At 38.0% G+C, this 13518-nt stretch overlaps 1 protein-coding gene across 3 annotated transcripts in view; it reads right to left on the reverse strand.

Annotated features, from left to right (window-relative positions):
- Window positions 1–13518, reverse strand: part of DMD (dystrophin) — a 2234319-nt gene that overhangs the window by 1455968 nt on the left and 764833 nt on the right. For all 3 annotated transcript variants that reach the window (XM_027096086.1, XM_027096084.1, XM_027096085.1), the window contains exon 16: window positions 6340–6519. In XM_027096086.1, the coding sequence (XP_026951887.1) occupies window positions 6340–6519 (180 nt within the window). The remainder of the gene's footprint in view (window positions 1–6339; window positions 6520–13518) is intronic.

The following is a 13518-nucleotide window of genomic DNA, read 5'->3' on the forward strand; positions in this document are numbered from 1 at the left end:
CAGTACGTGGGCCTCTCACTGTTGTGGCCTCTCCCGTTGCGCAGGCTCAGCGGCCATGGCTCACGGGCCCAGCTGCTCCGCGGCATGTGGGATCTTCCCGGACCAGGGCACGAACCCGTGTCCCCTGCATCGGCAGGCGGACTCTCAAGCACTGCACCACCAGGGAAGCCCTGTTCTTATATTTTAAATTAACTTTGTGCTGTTATCTTTCTTTCAGTTTGGCCCATATTCTTAACTGCACCACTTAATTATTTAAATAGTCTTGACTTTGTAGACTTTGTAAGTTTTGACGTTAGATATTTCTACTGGTATTGTGAGATACTATTTGAACATTTAAAAAAAAAACTTACTAAAAGAGATTCAAATTATAAAAAATTAGTTACCTAATTTATCTTATTATCATTATTATTAAAATACTTATACTTGTAATAATAGCTACCAGTCATGGAGCTCTCTCCACATTCCAGGCATTATGCTAGGTGCTTTGCATCCCTTATCTTATTTAAAATACTCAAAATAGTATCTGCAGTAAAAGCTTAGTAAGTGGTGGCTATCATTACCTCACAATGGCCCTACGAATAAGTACTAAGTTTATTCCCATTTTATAGATGAGAGGTAAAAATTTCAGGCAGGTTGACAAGTGTTGATTGAAGTTTCTTGTTGTGTTCTTTATTACATACAGAACTTTAGAGTGATCACTGATTTTTAATGGGCATAGAGGGGTTGCAGTTCTACAGTTTAAAACATACTGCATAATCATAGCAACAGTTTTAGCTGATAACTCATATCCAGGCTTAAAACTATCTCCAGAGGCATGGTAGCACAAGGCACAAATATGCGATGATGGTGTGAGGATTCACAATTCTAAGCAACAGAAAGGATTTATATGTTGAACTTTATGAGAAACCTGGGGTAAAAGATCAGGTGCTCACAAAAGAAGCTGGGTTATTAATCAAAAGGCTAAAAAATGTTCTATCTCATGAACAAATGCCAAGGAATTAACACAGCTAGGTGTAGCATACAAGGAGTGCCCAAGTTCATGAGAGTGGCTTGGTAACTAAACTGTAATATCAATTACTGCCCTGTTTTGATACTGATATTAAGGCAATATAACTTATTGAATATATACTGATATTAGAATCATAAGCACAGAGTCAATATTCAAAAGATATCATAAAAGAAGTCATTCTCCTATTTGAAATGTAATATTATATGATGGTTAAGAAGGTTTATTCCGTAAAACTCTCTCTTTAATTTTATGTATTTTGTCCCTCACTTCAAATTCTCTTTGGTACACGTTGTCAGAATAAAGAGATACATGTTGGCTTCAGGATACATACTAAACACAGAATTTGAGCAACTGTGTGAATTAGCCGCATCTGCAAAAATTCAAGAAGCAATGAAATTTATTTTTTCTGATCCACCTGACCTTCCTCTACACACCATCTGGCAGGAAGTAATGGAACACTTTCTTTAACTAGGGATGCAGATTATTAAGCATACAGAAAAAACTTGGATTTTTCTTGCTGTGTTATTTCATTTATTGTCAACAAACAATAGATTTATCATATAGATGCTGAGTATTTTATCTTAATAGTATTTTAATTACATACTCATGATGAGTGAAATGTAACTATTTCAGAAGCCAGTCTTCTTCTAATAGGAACAGAATTTCATTTTTATTATCATCTTCCAGCTGACTCTGAGAGTTATACAATGGAGATAGTTGGAATCTCTTCACTAATTACTCCAGAGTTTTATATAAAATTTCAAGAAAAGAGAAACGCATCATAAACATTTAGAACTGGAAAGACACTGCAGAGATCTTCCTAGACCAAATTTTTCATTTTATAAATAAGGAATGAGTGGTTCCAACAGTTAATTCAGCTCTTGTCTCTTAAATTTTCAGTGCCTACAACATTTTATGTTGTTGTCAATAAATGAATTTACAACATAAAACCAATTGCACTGATGCACACAAGGCCTGTTCTCAAACATCTACTTTAGCTGAAGGTAGCAAAAGAATACAGTTAATTCCCAAGGTTATTTGAGCTATAACTTGGAAATTTTCTAATAAAACCTTTAACCTAAGCAATTAACCAAAAGATGCTCTAAAATTCAAGATAGTTAGTCCATGAATTAACTAAGATAAAAACCTAAAATAAATGAGGAAATTTTGTTTTAATTATGGGTTTTATAAAACCATTAAAATTGTTTTTTAATTGGCAGCAGACTGATTAGACTTGGAGAGCTTTCAGGAACCACTGAAAAGGGTTGTCAACTGAAAGGCCTTAGAGTATTTTTAATTAAAACCATTGGCAAAAAGATGAGAGGCAAACCAATTGCAACTACATTTCATGTATCAAGAGGTCTACAAAATAATGCTTTGAGAATGGGTACAGTCAGAATGTGCATGTAAAATATTTTATGGAGAGTAAAAACAGAGATCTCTAAAATATGAGAATGAACTCTGAAAAGAAAGGCAAATACAGAAATTTTCATCTTAATGCTTTTGCATCTATTTGCATTTCTGGTATTATGAAAAACACTAGCTTATTATCTTCAACCATGTTTTACATTACTTACATGTCTGGCAGGAGTTTTAAAACTCTCAGAAGGACATAAATAATGTAGAACAGATATATCCATGCATAATAATCACTTTCTTTATTTGGGAATCCATGAGTACAGACACAGACACACACAGCATAAACATGTACGCTCATGTTCAAGGGGAGGGGAATTCTGAGGATATTAATTTTATCTTTAAGGTATTTGTGCTCATAGTTCAGAACACTGCAAAAATGGTCATTAGGAATATAGCAAAATATTGATAAAATGGGAATAAGAGCTATGAACTTGCACGAGTCATAGAATGTTCCTTATTTCTGGCAAAGAAGATAATTTACTCTGTTTAAAAAAATCACAAGGCTATAGAACTTCTGGACTTATCTAGATAGATATATTCTTACGTCTAAACTCATGCTGCCAAGTCTAACATAAATTACCATAATAAATTATAAAGCAAATGAATAACATCCCCTTTCCATAGTATACCATGATTTCAGTTAAATGCGAAAACTAATATTTCAAATCATTTAAAGTATTAACTATAATGAATTTCTGACTATCGTATTCCCTAATTACAATCAAAATATAAATATGTCCACCAGGGGCACGGCATTTAGGAAAAATAGCTGAGTAAATTTCAATAAGCACGTTTATAAAAAAGTTTGGAGGAAATATAGGGTCATTCGAGTATTTAAATAAGTCAATTCAAGGTGTATTTCATTTGCTCTCTTTTCTCATTTTAAGCATCCACATAGCAAATGTTATTATTCTTTTTAACTTTTGGAAACAGAAAGTATTTCCATTTTCTTAGGCTGCCTTCTCATCAACTTCAGCATCTTCAGCTTGTGTCCAGGTATTATTCAAGCCAAACCTGACTCTGAAATGCAACAGAGCAGCCCTCATAGTTGATTTTTTTCATGTTTTGATCTCTTGCCATGCTACTGTTTCATAAGGTCAAAATCCCTCAAAGCCTTGACCTGAATAGCAGTCAAAATTTCGGGCACATGATGAGCACACATGAGCACGATCGGATGCCTTGTCATCTCAGTCACAATTCCAACACCCTACTGGATTTTAACCATTACCAGAACTTTGCTCATTCTTTATACCAATCATTTAAAAGGATTTTTAAAAGACTGAGTATATTGTGTCATTAATGTGACTATTTTTCCCCCACAAACATGCTGGAATATATGCATACAAGTGAGCTTTGTTCTTTAAAGTCACAACCTTACCCTCAACATTCTTGGAATTCTTATGCAATTTTGAATGTGACACGTAAGAAAGAAAACCACTTTTTTTTTTTTTTTTTTTTTTTAGTTACAAGATACTATTTCTTTTTTCACTCTATCTCCTTTTAATTCCTCTTTCCCTGGGTAGCTTCCTAAGAGGCCCCCACTCCCAAACAATGATTTGGATTGGGCCTATGATAGTGCATTTTTGGAAAAAAACAAGGAGTGAAAAGTGAGACGTGAGCTTAAGAAAGGCTCAAGCTTAGTGTCCTAGGAAGCAACTTGCTAATATAACTCCATTTGTCTGCTTCTGGTCTGGTATAAGAGTGTATAATGGTTTAAAAATAAATTTAAAAAAAAATCATAGTGAACTTACAACAAGCTGTCCAGACTCACTAAACAGAATGCCTTGCATATCAAGAGAACCTTTTTTTCTCAAAATGCTTTCATGTCTATGGTTTTATTTTACCCTCATCAAACCCCAGTGAGCAAGTAGAGCAGATACATGTTTTATGTTGGAAATCATTATATAAGGAATTACACAAACCAAAGTTACTACTGTTTTACCATAGATTTCATAAAGTTCAAAAATAGGAGGTTAAGTAAGTTGCCCTAGGTGGTAGTCTCGTAACTTTTAAGCCATTAAAAAATAAGGTTTCTATTTTATTTTTTAATCAACTAAAATATTCAAATAAGTAAGATTTTGATGAGATGCACAAGTCTCATTCCACAGAATGAGCATATTTAAATACTAGCAATATACTGCTAGGAAATACTATCAATATATTGCTAGGAAGGTCTCCGTTCTTCCCATTTCAGGCAGCACTGAGGAACACCAGAATGTGGGGACTGGCACATATGTCACTGTCTTACTAATTCAATGTTTTAAAAAAATACGTTCTGCAGACTTTATCAAAGGCTGCATGCAGATTACTAGCCTACTGAATGAGATTTTCTGAGCACAAAATCTAGGACTATGCATTTGAATCAGTTTCCCAGGTAACTATTATGCAGACCCAAGTTTGGAAAACCACTGCCAACAGGGCAAGTGAACCAGAATGCAACCTTTTGTTAACCCCATTACACCTCCGTGAATACATCCCCTTAAAGGGACACATTTCAAAATATCTTCATCAAATAATGCCAGTGCTTCTTAACATGGTAACTGACTATTTTACAGCACCAATAATCTATGGAACCAGTGGGTATATATTGGAATGATATCACTGATGGTTTAAAAAGTATAACACTTTCTAATGTCTCACATATTTGTTACATAAATGCCAATGATCATGCAAAGTAACCAAGGCCAGATTACATATAATAAGAAGAATCATGATCTCGTGGTAAAATCACTATTATATCAAGTAATTGCCAAAAATATAGTCAATAGAATTTTTATTATTGCCCAATGACTGTATGAGAAATTACTGCAATTGATACTCCTTCAAGTTTTAAATTTTAAATATGAATTTGGTTTTTAAAAAAAGATTGAACTGTGACTGAAAATCATATATGTTGGCTGATCATATTTTCTTAAATTATATTCTTGGAAGCAATACTTCAAACTTTATTTCTTCATCTTTCAACAAACATTTCCTAAGTGCCACTTATCAGATGCCAAGTATCAAAAAACAAATTCCGTGTACTGTCTCACAAGAGAGGAGATACATGCCTAAAGCTACTGAATGTGGCTTTAATAGAGGTGTGTGCATGGTGCATTGAACTATGATCTGTGACCAATTAGTAAAAGCTTCTATAATGTGAAACAATATGGCAGAATGTATTAAACACTATTAAACATAATGTTAATATTTTGAATGACTGCCCATGATTCCACCATCTAATAACCATATCAGATAATAAAAGTTTCTAGTTTAAAAATATCACATTAAAAAAAATTATCAAAACTTTTACAATTCTTAGCATAAAAACACATGACACTACAAGTAAAACATAGATGTTTTCCTAATCTACAGCCTATATGTGTTAGTATAACTAAGCGGCATGATTTTATGAATCAACAGTCTATGGCAGAAAATCCACTGGTTAAAACCTCACTTGCACTAATTGAAAGAAGTCTTCAGTGAAATCAAAGGACCTGGGCCCTAGTCCTGCTCTTATCACTGACTTTCCTTGGACAATTCACTTTTCCTCCCTAAACTTCATTTTCTCATACGTAAAATGTAGAGGTCAATTAATAGCCCTCATCATTCCAGGGATCATTCCAGTGTGATGACACAGTTCCCTAGCATTTTGTCCGACTGCTCTGAGTCACTCAGATCCTCATTCCCATTGAATTGGAGGGGATTACACTCTAAGGCAGTAGTTAGTTCAGTCCACTAGCACTCACTCCTCCACTTCTACCACATTCGCCAATGTCAAGGCAACCAAGAGAGCCATGTTGTTATTCAACTGAATACTTAGCAAGGACTAATCTAGTGACACCCTTTGCAGGGTTACAGCACCACTCTCTTATTGCAGATTTCAAAAAATCTGAAGGATAATTTACTGTAGGTTAATTATTATCACTAACCTGTGCTGAACTCTTTTCAAGTTTTTGGACTAAATTATCCCAGCGCTGGGCAAAGTTGTCCAGCCATGCTTCCATCTTTTGGGCTACCAATGTATTTTTCAGTGTTGAAAGAAGATCTTGGTTGAGTGAGCAGAGTTTGTCCATGGTTTGCTTTTTCTTTTCTAGATCGGTTTTAAAAACCTGTTAAAACAAGGAAGAACACAGACTAAGCCTAGGTTACATTTTATGAAACACTATAGTTCAATTTGCTTTTGCATGTACTTTCTCATTTGTATACATATGGAAAGATTATAATTGTGCCTGCAAAAGATCGAGAGTTCATAAAAATATAAGTAGAAAACTATAATCCAAATAACGTTCCCTTGAAGAGAAATAAAAGTCAGATGTAGAATAAACACCTCGTTGAGGCACTTACGAACTACCTAAACATTTTTGAAGAACTGCCAAGTAAAAATGTAGCATTGCTTCAAAAGGCAAAACAGAGATCAACATATGGAAATTACTTTTTAACATTTGGAGGTTTTCTAAAGTGAAAGGCATGGCTCTTGGATGTTAGTGAATTTCTTTCTAATTTCTGATAGAATTCAAATAAAATATCACATGCCAGAAGTACTGAAGAAAAGATGGTGAACTGAGAAGATGAGCATGGCTAAGGGGCCTTCCCAATCTGAAATGCTGTGATTATTTGAATAAATTTGCAATATTATTTATTTCTATGATTTTTACATTCTTTTCATTATTTGGATACAAAAATCTTGTTATTCAGTTTACTGACTTTTTCATTTTTTAGCATCTGTTATTAACTTTCAGCTATTTGAGTAATTATCTTCTAAAGCTAATTTTAGAGCCCATTAAGTAACAGAACTAAGTAACTGAGTATAACACAAATCCTTTGGAATCACTTTGCCTGTTTACTAAATGCTTGTGTTTTATGAAGTATTTTTATACCATTCATATTTCCAAAGTTCCTGGGAGCTATGGAGGGTTACGCATGCCATTTGGTTGATACAGAATGAATAAACAAAGTGGCTTGTGTGAAATCAGTAGATCAGGGCAGCTTATTCTTTCATTTTATCCATTAAGGTCAACCTATGCTTTGGGAAATCCCATTTCCGTCTCCCAAATGCTAGTCCCTGATGTAATTTGTAAACACAGAGTAAGAAGAAAGAAAGGAGAGAATTATTTTATGGCCCCTTTACAATCCCCTTTTTGGCAGCAGCAACTACAACGAACATAAACTAAGCTGTGAGACCTGTCCTTCCAAAATAAATGCAAATTTATTTAAGTACAACTAACATTGCACATGGCAAAGAAATGAGTATGAAACAGATGTCCCAACTGCTCATGAACCGAAGTGTCATCGACAGAGAGAAATCAACATACACACCCCTTCCCACCCCACCCCCACCCTCCGCTCAAAGGACACTTTATGTAGTTCATTTTGGCATGCCACCTGCATTGATAGCTCTTAACTGCAGACTGCTCCAGTGTCTCCTTCAATTAGTTCATCCTTTTCTCAGAATCTACTTCACCTGGTGTTCTTTATATTGCAGTCTTACTGCAAGCCATTTTTAGGGAATAAAAGCAAGTTTTGAAGTGAATTTCTAGTTTCTCCTCAATAATTGTTTTTTTCACTATTTTTTTCTAAGTCTGAAAGAATGCAATAGACCAAAATATGAATTAAGATATATAAACTGAATCTGAAGACGGGGAAACCATTTGTGTTGGAAATTTATGGGTAGTCTCATGTTACCTAAAAAGATTTTCTTAGATGATCTATAAAAGTAATTGGATACCCAAAGAGATTTAGTGGCAAATGAAACGAAGCCTCCTGTGTTAACATTAAACCAAATGAAGAAGCACTTAGCGGGTTGTGGGGGGGGATGAATTGGGAGATTGGGATTGACATATATACACTACTATGTATAAAATAGATAACTAATAAGAACCTGCTGTCTAAAAAATAAATAAAATAAAATAAAATTCAAAAAAAAAAGAAGCACTTAGTGAACATAACAAAAATAAAGGGAAAATTCGCCATTAAGGAATACAATTAGGGAAAATAACTCAAGGTAAAATAAAAACAGCATTATTATAAAACTGTGGAATTATCAAATCAATATATTTTTACCTAAATCTGTATGACAAAAACACTGTACTAACCAAGGCTTCTATCTAGTAAATTCTAGATCTGTGTTTGTCTAATGGTGAGGGCAGGATAGTAGTGCTACCTCAGTTTGTTTCCCCTTGTTGGCTCTGGGCCAGCCTCTCTCTTTCTCTCCCAATCTTTCTTCCTCTTAAAGTCTCCCAGTTCCTGAAGTACTCTCCCACCATAACTAAGAGAGGGAGAAAACAGGAAATCCATGGTGGTGCCAGATACACTGCAACACAGTAATGAATTTGCCTTCTCCCATCTACCCTTGGAGAGCAATTATTTTAAGCTTGGATTTTGTGTGTGTATATCAAATAATTATGATTTGTTACTAATATTTAGAGTATAAAAAAAGATGTCTTTCTGCATATCAAGAATTGATTACAGATCTTTGACTGCCAGAGAACCAGAGAGTTCTAGAAAACTCAGGAGGCAAAAAGAAGGTCTAGAAAACATGTACAAGGCAGAGGTCAGCTAGGATTTTAAAAGAAGAAATATAATTTATTTTCATAGAAGTGAGGCACCTGGACATACCTCCCAAGGTAATCAGGAAAGTACAGCCAATAAATCAGATTGGACAACAGTAGAAATGGGCAAGAAACAGATAAGCTGCTCAAGAAGACAGAATAAACATGTTCTATCTGGTCAAGATTAGATGATTTGAAGTGAAAAGAGAATGTATACTTACAAAAGGCCCAGAAAGTCTTCACCCTATTCTCATCAGACGTATGCTTCAGAGAGAAATGCCAAGACAATTTCTCTTAAACTGGCAAAACTGAATTCTGTACCTATTTTATGTGTAGTTATTTGTCCATATGTAAGGAGTACTGCAATTCTTTCTAATCACCTGTTGTTGTATTTAGGTAGAATGATCCACTGTGGGGGCTTCTCAACTTGAGGGAACGTCAGAATCACCAGGAAGGCTTGTTAACGGGCAGATTGCTGGGCCCTACACTTCCAGAGTTTCTGAGTCAGTAGGTCTGGGATACGGCCTAAGAATTTGCTTTTCTAACAAGTTCCCAGGTGATGCTGCTAGTCTAAGGACCACACTTTGAGAACCACTGATACTATCTGGATGAATTCTTTGAGGGTGATCACAGGAGATGAGGTCAAGGTAGCAAGTCCTGGTGAAACAGCACTGTCAACAGGGACTTGCCAAGCTCCCATAAGCACTCTGTCCCTGCCATCTGATCTCACAGACACTTGATAGTGACCTAATTCCACAGTATTCCTGCAGCCCCTGCACACCATCCTCTCTTTTGTCAAGTTTCCCAGAGTTGTCCTTCGTGGCAGACACCACGAATCCTCACAGCAACAGTACTCTTCCCCAGGAACATATTTCTTGTAGGTTTGGGCCTCCCCATGATAACCTACTTGATTCTACAAGTCTTAGAATTCACATCAGTTTCTTCTGTCCTTGTCTTTTTATTCTTTACACCAAATAAAACCTCAATTTTGATGATAGAAAAATAACAGACTGACATGATTTGGACAAAATGATGTATCAGAAGGAATGAAATACGTGACTCCTCATCCCCCACCTCAAATGAAAAGTAGGAGAAAATCCCATGGGTTATTAGTGATAGTATTTCAAAACAAATTACACTGATTGTAAATAAAAGAGAGTTTTAGCATACTGTATATATACCTAGGTATGTAGTAGGAAATGGTGACAGATGGTACCTGTTTTGGGTCTCAGATTGTGACATATTTTAATGAACATTAAATTCTTATTCACTGCCTGAGTCAGCAGGGGAATTTTACCTCAAATTCTAGACCAGCTGTCAGGTTTTGTTAATTGGTTTAAACTATCAAATGGTAAGACTTATACAAAACATATTTTCATTTTGTTCACAAGTAAGGTGACATAATTGGAATTTTAATCATATTGGAAAATTACTGAGACTTTGCTAAGAGAGCATTTTCATGGCCCTGAAGCTAGTGACATCTTTTTTTTTTTTTTTTTTTCTTTCGCGGTATGTGGGCCTCTCACTGTTGTGGCCTCTCCCGTTGCGGAGCACAGGCTCCAGACGCGCAGGCTCAGCGGCCGTGGCTCATGGGCCCAGCCGCTCCGCGGTATGTGGGATCTTCCCGGACCAGGGCACGAACCCGATCCTCTGCATCGGCAGGCGGACTCTCAACCACTGCGCCACCAGGGAAGCCCTAGTAACGTCTTTTACTTACAAAAATGTCAACAGAGTGGCACATGATTGTTCAAATTTTTTTCAACTGCAGTTATTTTCTGTCAAGGAATCAAATGTGATGAGGAGTTCTGAAATAGCTTAAAAGTCTTGGACATGGGTCTGGATATCTTGGTGCTCATTTTAACTCTGCCACTAATCTTCTGTGATACTGTAACTGTGCCATGTGTTTTCTCCTGAGCCTCAATTTCCACTTCGAAAATAACCTAGTCTGTCTCCTCGTTTTCATACCCACTGCTCCTTAGTTCAGTTCTTCTAATTGGCCTACTTACTACCAAAAGTCTTACCACCAAAGAGCATTCCAAAAATGTAAACATGATTGTTATTCAACTCCCAATGGCTCCCCACTAGTTGAAGAACAAAATTACAAATGTGATCACTGATATTTTTGCACTGTTTGAAACAGATTACTTTTCTAAAATCTGTCTTTAGTAGTCACATCACTCAAAAAAACATACCTTCTGTGAGGAATGATTTTCTATCAACAGTAAGCTAGCGAGTAATAACAAGTAATACCTACGTGAATCTATCTTAAATTAAAAGCCTATACAGGGGGAGGAGCTTCAAGATGGCAGAAGAGTAAGACGTGGAGATCAACTTCCTCTCCACAAACACATCAGAAATACATCTACATGCGGAACGACTCCTGCAGAACACCTAAAGAATGCTGGCAGAAGACCTCAGACCTCCCAAAAGGCAAGAATGTCCCCACGTACCTGGGTAGGGCAAAAGAAAAAAGAATAAACAGAGACAAAAGAATAGGGGTGGGACCTGCACCAGTGGGAGGGAGCTGTGAAGGATAGCTTTCCACAGACTAGAAGCCCCTTCGCGGGCGGAGACTGCGGGTGGCAGAGGGGAAAAGCTTCGGAGCCGCAGAGGAGAGCACAGCAACAGGGGTGCGAGGGGCAAAGTGGAGAGATTCCCGCACAGAGGATCGGTGCCGACCGGCACTCACCAGTCCGAGAGGCTTGTCTGCTCACCCGCCTGGGCGGGTGGGGGCTGGGAGCTGAGGCTCGGGATTCGGAGGTCAGATCCCATGGAGAGGACTGGGGTTGGCTGCGTGAACACAGCCTGAAGGGGCTAGTGCGCCACGGCTAGCCGGGAGGGAGTCCGGGAAAAAGTCTGGAGCTGCCGAAGAGGCAAGAGACTTTTTCTTCCCTCTTTGTTTCCTGGTGCGCGAGGAGAGGGGATTAAGAGCGCTGCTTAAAGGAGCTCCAGAGACAGGCGCGAGCCGCGATTAAAGCGCGGACCCCAGAGACGGGCATAAGACGCTAAGGCTGCTGCTGCCGCCACCAAGAAGCCTCTGTGCAAGCACAGGTCACTATCCACACCTCCCCTCCCAGGAGCCTGTGCAGCCCGCCACTGCCAGGGTCCCGTGATCCAGGGACAATTTACCCGGGAGAACGCACGGCGCGCCTCACGCTGGTGCAATGTCCAGCTGGCCTCTGCAGCCGCAGTCTCACCACGCATCCGTACCCCTCCCTCCCCCCAGCCTGAGTGACCCAGAGCCTTCGAATCACCTGCTCCTTTAACCCCGTCCTGTGTGAGCAAAGAACGGATGCCCTCAGCCGAGTCCAAATCCAAGGCTGAACCCCTGGAGCTGTGCAAACAAAGGAGAGAAAGGGAAATCTCTCCCAGTAGCCTCAGGAGCAGTGGATTAAATCTCCACAATCAACTTGATGTAACCTGCATCTGTGGAATACCTGAATAGACAACGAATCATCCCAAATTGAGGAGGCAGACTTTCTGAGAAACGACATAAATATATTTTTCCCTTTTTCTCTTTTTCTAAGTGTGTATGTGTATGCTTCTCTGTGTGATTTTGTCTGTATACCTTTGCTTTTACCATTTGTCCTAGGGTGCTGTCTGTCCATTTTATTTTTCATTACTAAAAAACAATTATTTGCTTAATAATTATTTATTTTTTATTTTAATAACTTTATATTATTTTATTATACTTAATTTTATTTTATCTTCTTCTTTCTTTCTTTCTTTTCTCCCTTTTATTCTGAGCCCTGTGGAGGACAGGCTCTTGGTGCTCCAGCCAGGCGTCAGGGCTGTGCCACTGAGATAGGAGAGCCAAGTTCAGGACACTGGTCTATAAGAGACCTCCCAGCTCCACGTAATATCAAACGGCAAAAATCTCCCAGAGATCTCCATCTCAACGCCATGACCCAGCTCCACTCAACAACCAGCAAGCTACAGTGCTGGACACCCTATGCCAAACAACTAGCAAGACACGAACACAACCCCACCCATTAGCAGAGAGGCTGCCTAAAATCATAATAAGGCCACAGACACCCCAAAACACACCACCAGACATGGACCTGCCCACCAGAAAGATAAGATCCAGGCTCATCCACCACAACACAGGCACTAGTCCCCTCCACCAGGAAGCCTACACAACCCACTGAACCAACCTTAGCCACTGGGGGAAGACACCAAAAACAACAGGAACTACGAACCTGCAGCCTGCAAAAAGGAGACCCCAAACACAGTAAGTTAAGCAAAATGAGAAGACAGAAAAGCACACAGCAGATGAAGGAGCAAGGTAAAAACCCACCAGACCTAACAAATGAAGAGGATATAGGCAGTCTACCTCAAAAAGAAACCAGAATAATAATAGTAAAGATGATCGAAAATCTTGGAAATACAATGGAGAAAATACAAGACGTTAACAAGTACCTAGAAGAACTAAAGAGCAAACAAACAGAGATGAACAACACAATAAATGAAATAAAAAATTCTCTAGAAGGGATCAATAGCAGAATAACTGAGGCATAAGAATGGAAAAGTGACCTGGAAGATAAAATAGGGCAAATAACT

This window comes from Aethalodelphis obliquidens, unplaced genomic scaffold (assembly GCF_003676395.1).
Source record: "Aethalodelphis obliquidens isolate GAN/ISIS:26980383/991018 unplaced genomic scaffold, ASM367639v1 scaffold98, whole genome shotgun sequence".
Taxonomy (NCBI): domain Eukaryota; kingdom Metazoa; phylum Chordata; class Mammalia; order Artiodactyla; family Delphinidae; genus Aethalodelphis; species Aethalodelphis obliquidens.